Below are 19,382 nucleotides of genomic sequence, written 5' to 3' on the forward strand. Positions count from 1 at the left end.
GGCTGTGTGTGCCACGGTCCTGCCCTGCTCCCGGGCAGCCTTTGTCCCGTGGAGCATTAGCCCAGGTGGCTGCAGTCATTCCTTACAGTCGGGATTTCTCACAGCTGAGCAGCAGTGTGGGTTCTGCAGGGCACAGCGGGTCTGGATGTCCCAAATGCCCGTGCCCAGCCTGTCCTGGCAGCCTGTGTGTCCCTGTGTCACTGCAGCCACCACTGCTCTCCAGCTGGTTCCTGGCAGTGTCCCAGGCTGCCAAAGCCTCCACCTGGAGTCTGGCGAGGCCAGCGAGCTGCCAGTGCTTCACTCCTGTCCGAGTGCTGTGTGCAGGATTTCCATGGGCAGGTGTGGGCCCTCCTGGCAGCTCGGGCTGCCCGTGGCTTTCCTGCTGCTCACACAGGAGGGTGGCACAGGGAATGTCCCCGTTCTGGCTGCCACACCAGTGTCCTGTGCTGGTCCCTCTGGCTGCCACACCAATGTCCTGTGCCCATCCTCTGGCTGCCACACCAATGTCCTGTGCCCGTCCTCTGGCTGCCACACCAGTGTCCTGTGCTGGGGCCACTGTCCAGGTGGTCCCCCCGCTGTTTTCCAGGAAAGCTGCAGGCCCAGCAGGGCTGAGGTGCAGAGCAGAGATGAGGTTTTGTTACCAGCTTGTTTCATCCTGTCCCTGTACAACAGGAAATGTAGCAACGGTTTATGGTTAAAAGCTTCTGTTTTTCTTCCTTTAGGCAGAGTTGCAGATTGTGCCCCAGAAACTTTGCACAACCAGAGGCTGGGGTTGGTTTGTGAGGAGCTGATCTGGTCATGCACTCAGGAAGAGCAGTGCTTCTCTGCCCAGCCTGTGGCTGCTCTTCCCAGGGCTCCTGCACCACAAGACTGGTGATGGGCTGGTTTGGGTCTGGAAGCAGAAAAGCAGAATATTTAGGTGTGCAGGACTGGGATGGAGGGGTGGTCCCTGCCTGGGGGCTCGTGGTGTTGCCTGGCCTGAGCATCACTTGAGTGGCAAGAGGAGGTGAAGGGTTGAGCCCTTGGATCCCCAGTGCCCTTCAGGGCTCCCCCATCCCTAAACAGCTCCTGGAGCTGGGGTGGCCCCACTCTGGATCCTCCGGGACAGCTGGCTGGAGTTTGCCTTCATTTTTCTCCCATGACTTCACCGTGTGTCCCCAGGTGTCCTCAGGACACTGTCCTGTCACTGTGCCCGTGGTGGGATGGATGCATGAAGGAAATGATCAGAACTTTCTTTCCCTGGCGTGGGAGGGTGTGGGAGGAGGGCGAGCTGCAGGTGCCCCTGAGCTGCCCAGGGTGGGGAAGGCAGGATGGCACAGCTGGGCAGTGCTGGAGTGTGCGGTGACATTGGTGACATCGTGTGACACCGGTGACGTGCTGCTGAGCCAGGCCCCTCCTCTGGGAGTGCTTTGGGTTTCTTGGAAGCCAAAACTCTCCTCATGTGCTGTGTGCCTGCTGTGAGGCCCTGGGGCTCCTCCTGCCCTGTGCCGTGTCCCTCCATGGAAACCGAGCTGCTCTTAACTGCTGGCACTGTCCCTTGGCTGGGAACGTCACCAGGGGAGGGACCTGCCCTCCTGGGGAGAGAAAATCTGCAGTGACAGGGACATGGATGGATGATGGATGGATGATGCTCTCTGTGCTGGGCTGTGTTTGTGCCATGGATGATGCTGTGGTGCCCTCCTCTCTGCAGCTCCAGCTCTCTGTGTGCAGGAGGGGACAATCCCGGAGGTCCCCTGCCCTCCCTCCCTGCATGGTTGGGGTGGGGCCAGCGCTGTGAGGGGCAGCACAGCTGTGCCTGGCTCAGTGCTGTGACATGGGTGACATGAGGAAGTGCAGGCTTTCTGAGAGTTCATCTTCTGTTAACTTATAGGGAAGGGATGTGGTTTTTTTGTTGCTTTTTTTTTTTTTAACTTTTCCGTCATGCTACTTTCAAAATCTCAACCCTCAGCATGGTTTCTGAAGATGATTTTTAAATCATCTTGGCCACATCAGAGGTGCCAACCCAGCACCTTTGTGTGGCCAAGACTTGGTGCAGCGTGAGCCAACAGACAGACTGGGGAGTTCTAATAAAAGGATATTTCACAGAATTCAGAGAATTCACAGAATGACTGGGTGGAAGAGACCTTAGAGATCATCAAGTCCCACCCAGCCCCAACACCTCAACTGAACCCTGGCCCCCAGTGCCACATCCAGGCTTTGTTAAACACACCAGGGATGGTGACTGCACCACCTCCCCGGGCAGCCATCCCAGATCTTTATCACCCTTCCTGTAAAAAACTTTATGTGCAGTTCTCAAATAACCCAGGAAAGCTCTGCTTTCATTGTCATACAATGCTTTGGGTTGGAAAGGACCTTCAGTGCTTTGGGGAAGGGACCTCATCCAGTCCCACCCTGCCCCAGGGACACCCTCCACTGTCCCAGGGTGCTCCAGCCTGGCCTTGGGCACTGCCAGGGATGGGGCAGCCACAGCTTCTCTGGGCACCCTGTGCCAGGGCCTGCCACCCTGCCAGGGAAGGATTTCTGCCCATATCTCATGTAAATCTCCTCTCTTTTGGTTCAAAGCCACCACCCCTTGTCCTGTCACTCCATGCCCCTGTTTAAAGCCCCTCTCCTGGAGTGACCAAGGAGGCTGGGCTGCACCCCAGTGTCACTGCTGTCCCCTGGGTGCCACCCCAGTGTCACAGCTGTCTCCTGGGCTGCACGCCAGTGTCACTGCTGTCCCCTGGGTGCCACCCCAGTGTCACTGCTGTCCCCTGGGTGCCACCCCAGTGTCACAGCTGTCCCCTGGGTGCCACCCCAGTGTCACAGCTGACCTCTGAGTGCCACCCCACTGTCACTGCTGTCCCCTGGGCTGCACCCCAGTGTCACAGCTGACCCCTGGGTGCCACCCCAGTGTCACTGCTGTCCCCTGGGTGCCTGCTCCACAGAGGGGACCCAGAGGTCCTGAGCTGTGTGCTGCTGTGGGGTGGAAATGCAGAAATCCTGAGCTGTCACTGGGGAATGGCCTCGGTGAATCCAGGGCTGCTGCCTTGCCAGATTGCAGCCAGGGTTTCAGATTGTTCTCTGCTTGATTCTCCTCCTGAAAGAAATACCATGGGTAGCCTTGGGCAATATTGGCTTGTTCACAGCTTGCTTTGTCCTTGTCCTCTGTGCTCTGGGGCTGCCTGGGAAGAGGCTCTGCTCCCCAAGCTGCCTTTTTCCCCTTTTTTTTTCCCTTCTCAGAGGTTACAGTTTTCATTCTGAGCCTTCCCAGCCTTGATGGCACATCCCTTCACGCTTCCTGCTCCCTGCTAATGCCAACTTCTGAGCAAGCCCACATAAAATCTGGGCAAAATGCATTTCCAGGCTGTCACCAGGGAAGGTGGTGAGTTCTGGGGAGGCAGCAGAGCTCTGAGCAGGGAGATCCAGCGGGCTGAGCATTGCCCAAGACACACAGAGGCTTGTTTGCTGCAGATTGAGCAGATAAAGCAGGCAGTGCTGTGGAGCAGACCTGCCCTCCTGGCTGGAGGGGAGCCAGGGGAGCTTTGGACTGGATAGGAATGAAAATTTCTTCATGAAAGGGGGAAATGGTGGAATCACCATCCCTGGAAGTGTTCAAAAGGCCGTGGATGGGACACTTGGGGACATGGCTTCATGGTGCTGTGTTGACAGCTGGACTCCATCTCGGAGATCTTTTCTGACCTCAAGGATTCTGTGATTATTCATTAATGACATTTCAGGCAGAGCCCACCTACAGGTCAGACCCGTTGGTTTTGGAGGAAATTCCCCCAAAGCTGGGCAAGCAGCAGCCTCTGTCCCTCTGGGGGAGCCCAGGCAGACACTGAGCAGCTCCTGCCATGGCTGGGATGCCTGGCCTGGCCCTGCAGTGCCTGATTTATTATCAGTCACACAAGCAGCCTGCTGCTCGTGTGCTTTTGTTGCTCTGAGCTGTAATTTCCCAAGCTTTGGGCAAGAGCAGTGAGAGATTTAACTCCAGGTTCTGCCTGGGTGAACCCACTGCTTGAGTTTTGCGGAGTCAGAGCCGTGAATACTGGAAATAGGATTGGATTTTTTTTTCTTGCACTGCAAAAAGGAAATAAATGCTTGCAGCTGGAGGGGGCTTTGCTTTGAAAGTGGGTTTTAGAGGTTGGATTTTTTTTCCCTGGTTTGTACTGGGATGCTTTACTGCCCCGTGCCACCAACTGGTGCATTTTGTGTTGCCCTCCACTGCCTGTCACTGGTGTCAGAGGTGGTTTGGGGTTGGGATGTGGCATCCTGCACATTTGGGACCGTCCCCACCTGCATCATCACTGCTCAGAACTGAGCAGGATCCGCTCCTGCTTTCAGGGGCTGAACAGATGGAGCATTACCCAACACACAAAGCATCTAAAGCCCCACTCTTCTGATTGCAGAATGCGACACAAACGGTAGAAGAAGAAAAACCTGAGCCTCCAACCATCCAGGAGATCAAACAGAAGATTGAAAAGTACAATGCAAAGGTCACCAACTGCCTCGTGATGAAGCTGGTACGTCCTGGGCTGGTTTCCCCTCACACACACAGCCTGCTGCTGGTTCCTGTGGGCCCTGCACGGGGCCAGCCTGTGGGGAAGGTGTCACTGGGGTGAGGGGGGCTGCCAAGCTGCTTTTCCTCCTGCTGGGCTTTGCAGTGTCACTGGCACTCCAGGTAACCCTTCCCTGCCTCCATCCCTTCCTGCTGGCACTGATCTCTGGCAAGGAGCTGCCACAAAGCCCTGGATGAGCCCCAGTGGGGGTGAGTCAGGGTGGAACCAGGGCTGTGAGCTGTTGGAAGTGGCTTCAGGAGCACAAAACCTTTCTAGAGAGAGAAGCTCTGCCCTCACCACTGCCAGGCTTCCAGGTGCACTGTGCAGAACCAGGCTTTTCTCCTGATTCCTGCATTTTTGTGGAGCTGAGGGTGGGGTAAGAGACCTGTGGTGGGATCAGCTGATGTTCAGGGATGATTTGGTACATGGAGATGTGAGAATCCATTAAATGGGGAATAAAACATAAGGAATAAGTTTGGGAGATCCTGCTGAACCAGGGGTTTCAAATCCATATTAAGTGCAACTACAAATTCCATGCAATGGAATTTCCATAACTGCCTGGTAGCAGGGCTGGTTTGAAATAAAACAAGATCCCACAGGCGAGAGGAAGGGATGAGTCATTACCAAGAGAAAACCAGCAGTGACTGCCCCGACATTACTGGGTATTTTTGACATGATTAACGAGGAACGCTGGAACTCCCGGAGCAGGGCCAGCTCCTGCTGTCACCCCCCAGCCTCCTGTGGTGGGAAACGGGCTGGAAGAGCTGCCTGGAGCCTGATCCCTGTGTGCTTTGCCCCAGAACGACGACGGGACCTACACGGGGTTCATCAAGGTGCACCTGAAGCTGCGGCGCCCGGTGACGGTGCCGGCCGGGATCCGGCCCCAGTCCATCTACGATGCCCTCCACGAGGTGAACCTGGCTGAGATGACGCACAGGAGGACCTCCTTCTACCTGCCCCTGGATGCCGTCAAGCAGCTGCACATCAGCAGCACCACCACGGTGGGCCAGGTGATCCAGGCGCTGCTGAAGAAGTTCATGGTGGTGGATAACCCCCAGAAGTTTGCACTTTTCAAGGAGATGAGGAAAGATGGGCAAGGTGAGTTCAGGGCCTGGCAGCTGGTGGGGAGTTTGGCTTCTGGTTGGTGTGCTGTAGGACTCACTGGGGTGTCAGGCAGGCAGAGCCTAAATCCAGGTGAATCAAAGGCCAGACCTGCACAGGAGGTGATGCTGCTTAGGTTAACAGGGAGTTATGATTTCTGAAGGGGTGAAACCACCTGGGACCTCACAGGGATCGTGGTAAATCTGTGATAAAGACTCAGCCCTGTGACGCTGAGCATCCTTGCCATGCTCCAGCAGATCCCCTGAGCTTCCCTCTGCCCTGGCAGCCCTGATCTCACGGGCGGTGTCTGCTGTCCTTGCAGTGCTGTTCCAGAAGCTCCCTCTCACCGAGTACCCGCTGTACCTGCGGCTGCTGGCGGGCCCTGACACCGACGTGCTGAGCTTTGTCCTGAAGGAAAACGAAACCGGAGAAGTTGAGGTACATTGGTGACCTTTCCTTGGTTTTCACACGAATATGGAGCACATGGCAGAGCTGGGGGATGTGGGACAGAGGCACCACAAAAAGGGCTGCTTCCCTCTAAGAGGTCTTTTATTGCTCCTAAATGATCTGTTTTTAAAACAATTCAGACTTGAGCTGTGGAAATGCTGAGGCCAGTTTTGATGGCCACTCCATAATCTGTTTGTGGAACCCGGCAGTGCCGCCCCAGGGTTAATCCTCACTAATTAGATTAGCTGAGCACTGTTATAAGTAGTCCACTAATTTAAGTAAAAGCCAGGGACACTCAGGTAATAAATTCACAGTCAGTTTTTGGTTGAAATCTTGCTCCCCACCACAGTGAAGCGAATGCTGGGAGCTGCTGCATCCTGCAGGATTCTGCTTCCCATGTGGGATGGGAGAATTGGGATGGTCCTTCCTGCTGCAGCCCCTCATCCCATCCCTCTCGCCACTCGAGGTTAAATCCCTGGAGATCAGATACATTTCAATGTATTTTATTGCTCCTCCTCACAGATTCAGGTAAGAACCCACAAAGCCCAGTGCTCACTTTGCCTCTTGCTGGTTTTGCAGTGGGAAGCCTTCTCCATCCCAGAGCTGCAGAACTTCCTGATGATCCTGGAGAAAGAGGAGAAGGACAAAATCCAGCAAGTGCACAAGAAGTACGAGAGGTTCAAACAGAGACTGCAACAGACCCTGAAAGAGGCCAGAGGCAAACCTGGATAACCTTCAGGAGGCACTGGGCATTAGACTAACCTAGAGACTGTTTTTAATGAAAAGACTTCTCAGGACACCTTAGTAGTCATTCTCCCTCTTCAACCTTCCATAAGGACTGGCTCCCAGCACCCCTAAAATGATCCTATTGCATTTTCTTCTTCTGAAACCTCTTCTCCCAGGACCAGAGCCAGTCCAAGAACGGGAAGCCTGTTTTTAAAACAGCTTCAACAAAGCAAACACAGCTGCTGGTTGGCTTTCCAGCCGTGCCACCCGCTGGAGAGGCTGCGTGGAAAATTCTCACTGTGACACCCAACAGGACCCCTGTGCTGGCTGAAGTTTGGAGCAGGGCAGCTCTTGCTGTTCCTGCTCCTCCCAGCAAGCTGCTTGTTCCTGTTTGGAGGGGCTGTGGCCCACAGTGGCCTCGTGGCCCAGTTCTGGTTTCGTAAGGAGAGCACAGGAAGCAGCAGGAGAAGGGGAGGAGGTTGTTGCACCAAACCATGTGGGTGTTGCAGCTCTAAGCAAGCCCTGGACTTGTTCAGGGCTGAGGCAGCCAGGGAAATGCCAGGTTAGCACACCAAGGCAGCTGCAACACCCCAACAGTCTGTTAGTAAATATTATTGCAACTTGGTAGTAGTAATTCCCAGGAAAATCATTCATTTTGATTCTATTTGACTTCTGATTTTGGAAAGAGCTGAATTACAGTAACTGTCCCTGATGCTTAGCCAAGTTAGCCAGGGTTTCACCAGTTATCCACTCTGTAGGAACTGGGACCTTTCTTTCCAGAAATTCTGTTTGAAAAGTGTAAAGGTGATGGTTGGGGCACAGGCTGAGGGTTCAGTGTTGAAGGTTTAGCAATACGTGTCCATCAGAGGAACCCAGGAAAGCTCAAAACCCCTTCACAAATCAGATTTTGAGCTGTGAACATGCCTGGCCCCGAGGGAGAGGAGCCCCATCCAGGGCTGGGGTGTGGAGGTGGCACCAAGGAAGAGAATTACTGTCCTTGGATGCTTTCTGCTCACCTCAGCTGGGCTTCCTCCTGCTCCTGCTGTCCCAGCCCTGCTGTCCCTGTGCCCTGTTCTCCCTCCCCACTCTCAACTGGTGCCGTCCTGCTGAAGCAGGAAGCTTCCCAGGGTTTGCTCTCTCCGTGGAGCCAGGAGAGGACAGCAAGTCTCTCTCTGCCTGTCTCAGGGCTGCCACCACGCCACGCTGAGCATCCCTCAGCAAAGTCCTCGAGCTGCAGGCTGGGTCCCTGCCCTTGCTCTGGTGCTGAGGCCGTGCAGGGATCTCTGCCAGGCTGGGAATGCTCCAGGGATCCCCGGGGAGAGGATGGGCCCCATGTTTACCCTCAGTGCTCCATGCTGAGCACACTGCACACAGCAGGGCCAGCCCTCCCTCTGGTCACAGCCCAGGAACAGGGAATGCCAGCCCTGGGTTGGGGTGGAGCAGGGACAGGGGTTGGTGTGGGCTCCGCGGAGCTCACTGTGGCTGCTGGGATCCCACCTACACCCCGTGGGAGGGGAGCCAGCAGGTTATGGGGGAACAGGGAGGAGTTCAAATTTACCTCAGTGCCTTTTTTTTCCCTTAAGTGTGAAAACTTTGCATTTGGGCTAAGGAGGAAGCTGTGCAGAGGCCTTGTCTCTCCTGTCCCCACAGGGAGGGATGAGGAACTGCTTTGTTTCTTTCTGGAAGGTGATTGCTTGGGATTTTTTTTTTTTTCCAGATTTTGAGTATGTTTGTTTCTAAACCTTATGAGAGTAACTGCATCACTTGGAGCCCTCGGCTGGTGTGAAAGCCACTTTGTGCCAAGCTCAGTTGCAGCTCCTGTTCTGGTCAGCAGTGAGGGTTTGCTCGCAGGGCTCTGGTGCAGAGGAGCCTCCAGCTGTACTGTACTCTACACCCAACGACCTTTAACAAGTGCTGGCAGCCACGGAGCAGCACTTGCCATGCTCTGGGGCTGTTTGTCCAGCTACAAGCAGACTTAGCACTTCACTCTTCACTTGTGGAGTCATTTAAATACCGTTTATCTGGTGCTCTGAGCCTTGACAGCACCTTATAAATACTTCAGTTCCACCGTGGGAAGAGCGCTGTAAAAAACTGCCGGTGGCTCAGAGGCAAGAGCCACACGCTTGGTTTGAAATCCCTTTTCTTTCTGGCTGAAAGTTGTGCAGGTTTCATTTTTTTGTTGTTTTTGTTTTTGTTTTGGTGAGTGTCCCCGCTCCCTTCCTGGCCCCAGCATGTCTTTGACAGTTTGTACAAGGCATGGCTTCGTATGCAATCACTGTGGATGCTGCTGAAACCTCCTGCCACCAGCAGGGCTCGTTCTTTTGGGTTTGTTTTTTTTTTTTTCAATATGAGGGGCATTTGAAGAGTTGGTGGGTGTTGAAACTCAAATTCTCATGGGTCAGTTGAGCTGTTTTTAGGAGTATTTGCCCCTTCTTTAAGCGCAAATCCTGTTGGCAGTGCCTTTGGTTAGCAATTGTCTCGCCTAGGTCGTGTGAGTTTCTTTTCCATGGCTACTGTAAAACCTGTAAAATAATGTGTATAGGATGGAATAGTAGAGCTTCTATGGCAAAGTGAAATGCATTTTTGCAATGCTGTAATTTATTTTTACTACTCCCTAGTGATTCTATGGCATTTTTACAAAATGTCTCACTCTCAGCTTTTTTTGAAGGTTCTGGAACTATTTGTTCATGTACAGACAGTGTAAGAGACAATGACAATAAAATGGTCAGTAATTAAAGAAATCTCTTGACCTTCTTTTTCTGGTGCCCTCCTATGGAACTTTAATGAATTTAGTCTAAAGGGAAATACAGGAATCCTTCCTAGAAGTGAATTTAAATTTCCTAACCTACTGTTAAAGAGCTAAAGAACATCCACACCTGTAAGACCTGCCCAAAGTGTTCCATTAATTAATCTTTTAGCTGGGGCTGTCAGAACTGTTACCTGTGATAAATTACAGCTCATGTCATACATTAAAATGTATTTTTATATATAAAAATAATATCTTTATTGTATTTAATGTATTTTTATATATAAAAATGGTATGAACTACAGAAGTGCAGCTAATGCAGTTAATTCTCAGTGTTGGAAGTGTCTGAATTCAGTATCTGGCAATGTTTAAAAGGATAAAATCTAAGCCACAGCGGGTTTTACTCAATGGCAGAACACACTGCACTGCCCCAGGATTGTGTTGGAATGTGTTTTTCTCATATTTCAGAGGAGATTTATTCCACATCCTTGATCAAAGATGCAAAGCAAGAATGCTGAACTACCCAAAAGCCACTGTAGCATCCAGTGCTTCAGTATCAATTTCCATTAAACAATCACAAGAGGATAACGCCAAGAGGTTCATTGAGCTTTTTATTTTTATGAAAAATGAACACCTGGAGCACTATTATTATTTGGGTGAATTCCAGACCTTGTAAACGCCCAGGACTCATTGTGGAATGAGCAGGGCCTGTGCATGATCCTTCTATAAATAATGAGAGCTGAGCAATCCTTGCAGTGGATTTTTCTCCTACTTCTTACGGCCAAGCTTTGGAGCCTTCTCCAGGCCTTGGATGTATTTCCGAGGTAGCTGATATTCTTCTGCAACACAACCAAGAGCTCACTTCAGGTAAGGAAGAGTTAAAGAAGAATTAAAATCTCAGTTTTGCTGCAACCAGCCCAGTTCCAGAATCTTCTTACCGAGCAGCATCTTGGCAAGATGATGGATTTGGTTGCCTTGGATCTGGACCTGGACTCTGTCCTTTGCTCCTGGTGCTGGGCTGATGGTGGCACTGGCTTGGACCTTCTGTTGGAGAGTATTGGCCACACACTGTGGGTCCAGACCATACAGCTCAAGGTTCTTGATAATTGTCACCTGTGGGGATTGATAATGATTGCAAACATCACTGCTGAAGGCTTAATAATGATTGCAAACATCACTGCTGAAGGTTTAAATAATGCTTGGAAACATCACTTCTAAGGGGTTAATAATGATTGGAAACATCACTGCTGAAGGGTTAAATAATGATTGGAAACTCGTAAGGACTGGAAATATCAGTTCTGAGGGTTTAATAATGATTGCCAAAGCTGCCCTCAGGACCTGGGATCTCATCTGCTCCATGAATTTGTGTTTTTTCACCTTCTTGTTTGATGATCTCTGTGCTATGCTGATGTCAATGGGTTCAATGTTTCCTTTCCTCACCACGGGTTCTTGTCCAGAAAATGTCACCTGGTGTAAGGGCTGCAGTCGTTCCAGGCACCTGGACAAAGCAATGATCTGTTATTCTGGGAAGGGATATTGAGAACAAGCACCTGCTCAAAAGGTTGTCTCATTTAAGGTGTGAAATCTCATCTTGTTCCCATTTATCTCCAGGAAATTACAGCTCAGGCAGCTCCCACCATGGGGTTTGAGTTGCAGGCAATAAATCTGTGCAGTTCTGGGAAGGGATATTGAGAGAACAATCACCTGCTCAAGAGTTCATCCCATTTAAGGTGTGAGATCTCATCGTGTTCTGATTTATCCAACAGGCAGTCACACAGAATGGCATTCACCTTTACAAAGCTGCAAAACAAAAGCACACAGAAGGAGCAAACCAGGTCACTTTTTTTCCCTCTCATTTCAGCCTCTCCTGTAGAAGCAGGGGAGGAAAACTTCCACCTGTACTCACTTTTTGTTTGTTTCATCAACCAACTCATTACTCTTCACGTAGTTAATGATGATGTTTCTCACCTCACTGCTTGAGAGGATGCTGCCTTTTCTGAAGACAAAGAGAATTTTTAACTCCAAAGTATTTGGGTGTTGGGTTCTGGCAGTAAGAAAGAAACAGCAACTGCAGTTTTGTTGATCTCTCTCTTCATTTTTTTTGTGCTTACCTGTGTCCAGATTCCTGAAAGAGTGGGATCATTTTTGTGGAGACCCCATAGAGTGGAATGATTTCAGGAGCATGGTACACTTGTTCTCTGTCTTCACTTTTGCTGTCTTGGGCAGCAGAGGCTGAGGAAAATCCTTCAGGCACTGCAAATGCTTTAATGCTGCCACAAGAATTGTTGGGAGTGAGTAGAAGGGATGGAAACAGAGCTGGAGGCAGCAGATTGCACTCCCTTCTTTCAGAGCCTCCCAGCTCTTTTAAAAACTGGGATATTCTACGTACTCTGGGTGTTTCCAGTCCACGTCCACGATGCTCTCCACACCTTTGCTCAGCTCCTTCACTTGTAAGATCCTCTGGTGCTGCATGCATTGCAGGAATTTAGAGAACTGAAGGAAGCAACAATCAGAAATGTGGAGTCAAGCATCTTAAACTCCTGCTCTTGTGTTTTAAACTTTTTCTCTTCTTCTGTTACTTATTAAAATTAATTAAAAAAAAAACAAACACCCAAACCAACAGAAAAATCTCACCTTCTTATAGCTTGATTTCTTTATGTCCAGTTGTTTTCCAGCAGGGCTATAAATGGATTTTTTAAAAGTTCTTTAGTTATAAGTCACCCTTCATTTCTTCTTAAATCTTGCTACTTATGCTAGAAGTTTCTTAACAGCAGGAATACAAATCACACAGAGGAAGAACTAGTCCAAAGGAGCTGATAAACAGAATGTGATGAGTAAAATTAGTGCTGACGATCTCGTGGGCAGGGAAGCAGCCACTCAGGTGACTAAACCTGGTGAAACCAATCTCAGCCAAGTCAAGTTGGCTCCCAAGTGCAAATCCAGGTCTGGACAATCCTTACATCCAAGTCTTTAATATAAGAACTGTATTTGATCAAAGTACTTGAGGGCAGAAGTGAGCATAATCTTATTCAAGAACTGGATTTCATTTTTTACTCAAAACCTTCTTCCTAAATATCCCACACAATCTCCACGTTTTAAAGACCAAATCCCAGCATGCAAATCCCAATTCCATCTCCTTCCCACGTACCAGCAGGAGACCATGTGGCTGCCTAGAAATGTGCTGGTGAGCAGAGGGAGATCTGACTTCTTTACTCTGCATTTTAAGGCATGGAAAAAGCACTGATTAAACAAAGCATCCATTTGCTCTGCAGGGAGAAAAAAAGAACAGGTAGGCAGTGAGTTGTCTGTGGGTTCAGCAAACCAAAGGGGCATGGTTTGGTTTCACTGGGATCCAAAAATACCTTGTGGGGTCCTGCTGTCCTCAGCCTCCTGCTGGTCCTCTGTGCTGGCATCCTCAGCTGGTTCTGCAGCTCTGTTCTCATGCAGCTCCTCCTTCCCCAGCAGTTCTGCACAAGTGTCTCTGTCCCTCAGGCTCAAATCCCTGATGTCCACGTGCTGCTCTGGCTCAGGGCAGCAGCTGCTGCCAGGCTCCTTCCCCTGCAGCTCCTCCTTGTCTCCAGCACTCTCCATTGCAGCAGAATCTGTTACCAAGGGAGCTAAGGTAGGAGGAGAAGATTTGTCACCATATTCCCTACAAAAGGAAGAAAAAGCAGAACACAGCTTTCCTTTTGCTGCTTTCAACCACAGGACAGTGAACAGATGTCACTTTGAATAAAGGAACTGGCACCTGCACGGGTCTTTTTCTGTAATCTCTGAACTATAAAATTTACTTTGAACTCATTTTCCTCCATAAATTCTAAATAAAGGTCCTACCTAAGCTGTACCCAAACAATTCACTAAGTTGGCCTGGCAGATTAATCTTAGTGGGGCACAGATTTGGATTTCAGTAAACACATGAGACCTGTTGCACATTTTCCCCAAGATTACCCACCAGAGGTGATCCAGGTGGGTGTGCAGCACAGCAAAGCCCTTCCCTTTCATTCCAGCAGCCAGCATCTCCTCTGTGGACATGGTGGCAACTCCAACTGCCACGGGAGCTCTGGGAAAAGAAGGGAATGTTGGAGCAGGACAACACAAACATGCTGTGCTACTGCACACAGGCTGTGCTGATGTGTCAGACTGAATTTATTTTACAACCTCCCTGTTCTTTACAATGTGGGGTTTTTTTCAAGCATCTACGTATTTTTTTGTTATCCTTCTGGTATGTAAGGTTTTCCAAAGAATCCCGAGGATAAGTGCAGCCTGGATGAAGTGAAGGTTGTACAGTGACACATTCTTGCTTTTAATAAATTACAAGAAGCACATGCACTGCCAGAAGAGACCAGCAGTGAGAGAAAACCAATGGCTTTAACACTCCCTCACTTCAAATTTCCACACAGACACAAAGACAATTGTGCAGAATACAACATTTTGTTAAAAACATTGGCCCAAAAGAACCAATTTACAAAGCTTCCCACTTCAGTTCAAACATATCCTAAGCCAAAAAATTAAGGTTTTTTTCCTGCTGTATCTTCTACTGCTGAGGTTCCCTGTGCATCAAATGCACGACAGCACTCCTGCTTTGATTTCCCCAAAACCCTTCACCTCATGTTTAGTTTCTGGACAGGTGTGGATTGGAGAATCCTCTGTACCTGTTTCCCAGCAGGGTGACAGCACAGAGCGTGCCCCGTTGCACTTGAGGGAGGCCAGAAGGTGGCACCACAACTCCTGGCAGCATCAGGTCTGCGGGAAGAATGAACCCATTTCTCAATGAAACGCTCGGGCACCGCCTCCTCCGCCCCCTCCCTCCCGTTACTCAGCAAAAACACGAGCTGAGCACACGCCAGGGAGAACAGGATTCTCTGCTCCTCCTTCTAAAGCACGGCTTCTTCCCCGTGGAGTGCGGGATCCAATCCATAAGGATCTGGATATAAGGCTGCTGGGCACATCCCAAAAAACTGCAGAGGAATGAAGCTTGCTCAGCCCTGCCAGACCTGAGGGACTGCTTTTAACGAGCTCCAAGCAGGGCTCTTCACTAATGGCATGGAAAGGGAAAGGAACAAGGAGAAGTATCAGGAATAACCCATTTACTCTACCCCTTCCCAAGGGAAAGTTACCCCAGCAGCTTTTTCCCTGGAGAGAGAATTGCCTCAAAGTTGCCACTGCTGCTCCATCCCTCCTGAATGTGTGCAGGCAGCTGGGAATTCTCAGGGAGCTGCCTCCTTGCTGTTCTGGACAGAAACCACACCCCTGCTTCCTTCTGCTTCCCACACCTGGGCTGCCCAGACTGGGATGTGAGCAAAGCAGAGCTTTCCATGCTGCGGGTGTGGCACCATGTCCTCACCAAGGGATGGGAACAGCAGCTGCTCTCCCTCTCTGCAGCCTCCAGTCTGAGTGTTCCATGGCTTGGTTTTGCTGACATCTCAGTTACATTTTTTCTCAGCATCTCTGATTTAATGTGGAGCCTGAAGAAAGCCAAGATTCTTCCCCCTGATCATTGTCACAACTATTTTTATCAAGTTCAGAATGAACTCTGCAACTGCCACCAGAGCTCCACGTGGCTGGGGACAGAAACCACATCAAGGCCTTAATGTGACGACATAAGCAGCATTAAATTATGTCAATTACCAGGGCAGACAGCAGGTATTTGAATTTATGGAGGAGATATCCAAAACACGCTGTTTTAGGAACTGACTCTCCTCCAGTCTGCAGCGCTGGAGTGCCTGGTGCCTTTCCTCTCCCTTCTGAGGACTGGCTCTACCTCTCCCCCTGCCTTTGTGGCCATTGTCTCCTGGCCAGCTCCTTATCTTTGGATCCTGCACAGAGGTAGCCTGGTTGCCAGGGGCGATGAATGACCCGCACGCCTCTTTCATCAATGTCCTGCCCCATTAGCAAGTCTTTTTCCCCAGAAACTGGGTCGTTACAAGTCAGCAGCGAGGCTCTCTCAGATGTCTATCACAGCTCCACACTCGAGCACTTGATCTTCCCCAAAAGCAAACAAAGCAGAGACCCGAGTTCCACTTTGGATGCTGTGTCATGGAAAAAGACAGCCCTTCCTACGTGAGCACTTCCAGGTAGAGACCAAGGCTGCCGCAGCTCAAATTTAATCTCTTCTGCTTGAGCAGTTCAGCAATTTAAAGTTTATAATGGGCTGATTCTCCTGAGCCTGAACTGCATCCAAAGCAGGTTCCAGCAAACAGAATCCTTTCCTGTTAGTCTCGATCCACAAGGAGGTGGCAGAGCCGGAAACCCAGGAACTCAGCTCCAACCCACCTGCACAATGCACAGGCTGACAGGGATTGCACTGCAGCTTCCAAAATAAATTTCCTTCCTATGCACAGGACGAGCTTCTTCACCTGGGCACTGACAGGAGGCAGGCTGGCAGCAAAGGAACTTTCAAAAGGGACAGAGCAGTGGCACGGGCAGCTCTGTGCCCCAGTTCAGGGCTGCTCATCACCCTGAGAAGGGATTTCCAAACCTGAGCCTCCCACACGGAGCAGGTCACTGCCTTTAAACACCTTCACCTACTTTCCTTTGTTCACAAACTGCTTTTACAGCTGATTTATTTCCTTTCTAGGACACCACCACTATTTTTTTTGAGTACTCATTCCCTCTATTTGTTTCAGGTACATTTTTGCACTGTGAAGGAAAACACCTAAAAAGCCCTGGAAGCAACTCCTTTTTGCACTGCAAAGGGACAAAGTTCTGGTGCTCTTACCTGCACCTCCTGCAAGTTTCTGTAGCACTGGGGGCCATGTTGCAAAGGCAGGGAGAAGGTCTGGGTAGACCCACAGAGTGTACACTGTCCCAAAACAGAAGTAAATTTAAAAATGCATCATTAAGAACATTTCTAGATGCTGTTTCTTTTCATCTTTAAGACTAAACTCTGACTGGATGATCAAGGAGATTAAACTTAATTAGATAATAAACCACTTAATTGGATAATAAAGAAATGTGAAATCAAAATAATTAATTGGGAAGGTAAGCAAAGAGGGAGGATGACTCCAATCCCTTCCCCCTACCTGTTGGATACAGAACTTTCTCAACTTCAAACAGGATTGGGTTCCTGTGGTTCATGTAAACAGTGATGGCCTCCCCTTTGTGAGAGTATATTTTGATGACATTGAGCTCCTCCTTGTTTGGAACCAACTCAGCCAGTTGTTCAGTGCTCAGGCTGGGAAAGGCTGCTGCCACATCACTTCGTAGCTTCCTCCTGCAATGACAAAATCCCAAATGTGTTACAAAGCTGCCTAGCCATCCCTCAAATTAATTCCTACATCTGCTGTTCTGTTTTGTCAGCTGTTCCTGAGATTCCCACCTCTTCACAGGAGATAGTTTGAAGCATTTGTGTCTGGGTTTACAAATCATGTAAGAATACCATGAAAGGGCTGAATACACTTGCCCTGCTCCTATCTTCTTTAAACATCTGCTCTCAGCTTCTGTTTGCTGTGATTTCAACCTGGGAGTGCCACACTGGCTCTGCCCAGCCTGTCACCCACAGCTGGAGCAGGGGACAGCCAGATCTCCCTGTCCCCCCAGTTTTAATTGAAGTTTAAACCCCAGTGACCAGCACAGGGGGGTTTGTGGTCATTCACAGCAGTGTCCAGTGAACCTGAACAATCAGGAGGTCAGCCCAGCAGTGCTGCTCAGGAACATAAAGAATTAGAGAATTACAGGTGGTTGGGGTTCAAAGAGACTTTAAATCCCACCCAGTCCCACCCCTGTCATGGCAGGGACACCTTCCACTGTCCCAGGTGGCTCCAAGCCACATCCAGCCTGGCCTTGGACAATTCCAGAGATGGGGCAGCCACAGCTCCTCTGGGCACCCTGTACCAGGGCATTCCACCCCTTACAGGGAATAATTTCTTCCTAATATCCAATATAAACGCACCCTCCTCCAGTTTAAAGCCATTCCCCCCAATCCTGTCCTTATCCAAAACACCTCTTCAGCTCACGTTAGACACTGAACGCTGCTATAAATAAGCACAGAAGGCCTCATCCAGGCCTCGGCATAACAATTCAATCAAACCTGCCTTAATTACAGCAACATCTTCCAGCGAAACGCACACTCCGTGCTCAGGCCGGGAGTGTATCACAAGCAGGGGGTGAAAGCAGCTGCTCCCGGGGGCATCGCCGCCCGCGACCGCGACCCCGGGGCCGAGCCCCGCGCGTCCCCCCGGCCCGGCGGGGGTCCCTGCGGGGTCCCGGCGCGGCACTCACCGGTCCGAGCCCTTGATGTTGGTGTTGGCCCTCACGCGGAACGCCCTGGCGAACATGGCGGGCCCGCGCCGTCCCCTCAGCCCGCGGCGGCCGCCATGGCGCCGTCCGCGCCCATAAAGCGTCCGGCTGGAAACGGCGCCCGGCCGCGCCGAGCCCCCGCGACCCCCGCCCCGCCGCCCTCAGGGCTCTCAGTCCCCTTCGCCCGATTGGGGACCCCCGCCCCAGCTCCCTGAAGGGCCCCGGTCCCCCAGCTCCGGTTCCTTCAGGGGGTCCCGGTCCCCCCAACACTGGCTCCCTGAGGTGTCCCGGGCCACCCGCCCCAGCTCCTTGAGGGGGTCTCGGTCTCCCCTGCCCCGACTCCGTGAGGGGGTCTTGGTCTCCCCACCTCAGTTCCTTGAGGGGGTCCCGGTCCCCCCAACGCCGGTTCCCTGAGGGGTCCTGGTCACCCTGCCCCGGCTCCTTGAGGGGGTCCCCGTCTCCCTACCCCGGCTTCCTGAGGCGATCCCGGTACCCCGCCCCAGCTCCTTGAGGGGGGTCCCGGTCTCCCAAACGCCGGCTTCCTGAGGGGGTCTTGTTCTCCTCATCCCGGCTCCTTGAGAGGGTCCCTGTCCCCCCAACGCTGGCTCCCTGAGGGGTCCCGGTCTCCCCATCCCAGCTCCTTAAGGGGGTCCCGGTCTCCCAAACGCCAGCTGCCTGAGGGGGTCTTGGTCTCCCTGCCAGGCTCTCGGGTCCCCCCACGGCGCCCCTGGGGCTCCTCCACACGAGGGGTTCCCAGAAATGTGGGGTTTCTTTTGTGCTTAAATTTCTTAGCTGTTTTCTTTTTAATGTGCCCTGGCAGCTGGGCATTCTTGCTGTGATTTATACATTTGCTCGAGTGTTCCTGATCGATTTCTAGCTGGAGATTGAGGAGTGTGGAATGGGTAGGAATATCACAGGAGTACTGTAGTAATTGCAGCCTTCCCAGGATCACAGAGTTATGGAGATTGGAGAATCCCTCCAGGATCATCGAGTCCAATCTGTGCCCAATGCCCACATTGTCCTTAGCCCAGAGCACTGAGTACCACATCCATCCTTCCTTGGACACCTCCAGGGATGGGCACTCCAAACCCCCCTGGGCAGCCCCTTCCAGGAGGAAATTCCTGCTGGTGTCCACCCTGAGCCTCCCCAGCCCAGCCTGAGGCCATTCCCTCTCCTCCTGTCCCTGTTCTCTGGGATAAGATTCCCGGCTGTCCCCTCCTGGCAGGGAGTTGTGCAGAGCCAGAAAGTCAAACTCCACTTGATTTTTTTTTTTTTTATTATTATTTTAACGTCAGTTTGTGGAAATAAATACACCTCCTACATCTCATTAGACAGCTCTCATGTTCCAAAATGCCACCAATGCCTCCAGCTCTGTAACTCCTTCTGTATCAGGTAAAATCATTGGCTGCTCGTGAGGGGCCTGAACGTTGTCCTGGACTTTTTATTCCAAATCAATTCCTGCAGAGCGGCTGGCAGGCTCAGCCAGCCTGCTCTGTGCCAGATGCCCCCACATGCAGCACTCAGCCTTTTGCCTCCATCCGCCTCTCTGCAACTGCCTTACTACTGAGCGCTCCTTCCACACC

General features: G+C 51.1%; 2 protein-coding genes across 6 annotated transcripts in view; one reads left to right on the plus strand and one right to left on the minus strand.

Annotated features, from left to right (window-relative positions):
* RASSF5 (Ras association domain family member 5) overlaps nt 1-9,552 on the plus strand; it is a 29,164-nt gene extending 19,612 nt beyond the window's left edge. For all 5 annotated transcript variants that reach the window (XM_039699404.1, XM_039699407.1, XM_039699405.1 and 2 more), the window contains 4 exons: nt 4,392-4,505; nt 5,342-5,639; nt 5,965-6,080; nt 6,669-9,552. In XM_039699404.1, the coding sequence (XP_039555338.1) occupies nt 4,392-4,505; nt 5,342-5,639; nt 5,965-6,080; nt 6,669-6,821 (681 nt within the window). In that variant the 3' untranslated portion in view covers nt 6,822-9,552. The remainder of the gene's footprint in view (nt 1-4,391; nt 4,506-5,341; nt 5,640-5,964; nt 6,081-6,668) is intronic.
* Nucleotides 9,553-10,154: 602 nt separating this feature from the next.
* EIF2D (eukaryotic translation initiation factor 2D) lies at nt 10,155-17,938 on the minus strand. The gene is made up of 15 exons (XM_039699414.1): nt 17,782-17,938; nt 16,584-16,774; nt 16,280-16,363; nt 14,214-14,304; nt 13,514-13,621; nt 12,924-13,213; nt 12,710-12,827; nt 12,196-12,241; nt 11,951-12,054; nt 11,673-11,831; nt 11,468-11,557; nt 11,266-11,361; nt 10,939-11,059; nt 10,500-10,674; nt 10,155-10,400 (listed from the first exon to the last, which is right to left on the minus strand). Exons 1-15 carry the CDS (start codon nt 17,835-17,837, stop codon nt 10,330-10,332), a joined length of 1,800 nt encoding a protein of 599 aa, XP_039555348.1. The 5' UTR covers nt 17,838-17,938; the 3' UTR covers nt 10,155-10,329.
* Between the last annotated feature and the right edge of the window lie 1,444 nt (nt 17,939-19,382).

Source organism: Passer montanus, unplaced genomic scaffold (genome assembly GCF_014805655.1).
Source record: "Passer montanus isolate IOZ18808 unplaced genomic scaffold, ASM1480565v1 scaffold132, whole genome shotgun sequence".
NCBI classification, from domain to species: domain Eukaryota; kingdom Metazoa; phylum Chordata; class Aves; order Passeriformes; family Passeridae; genus Passer; species Passer montanus.

What these genes read in the sequence shown, in the direction of transcription:
- EIF2D (XM_039699414.1), bottom strand. Translation starts at nt 17,837, where the DNA reads ATGTTCGCCAGGGCGTTCCGCGTGAGGGCCAACACCAACATCAAGGGC. An exon ending in GAAAGTTCTGTATCCAACAG is followed by an intron (nt 16,364 to 16,583) that starts GTAGGGGGAAGG and finishes GTTTTGGGACAG; the next exon opens with TGTACACTCTGTGGGTCTAC. An exon ending in TTTCAGGAATCTGGACACAG is followed by an intron (nt 11,558 to 11,672) that starts GTAAGCACAAAA and finishes CTTTGTCTTCAG; the next exon opens with AAAAGGCAGCATCCTCTCAA.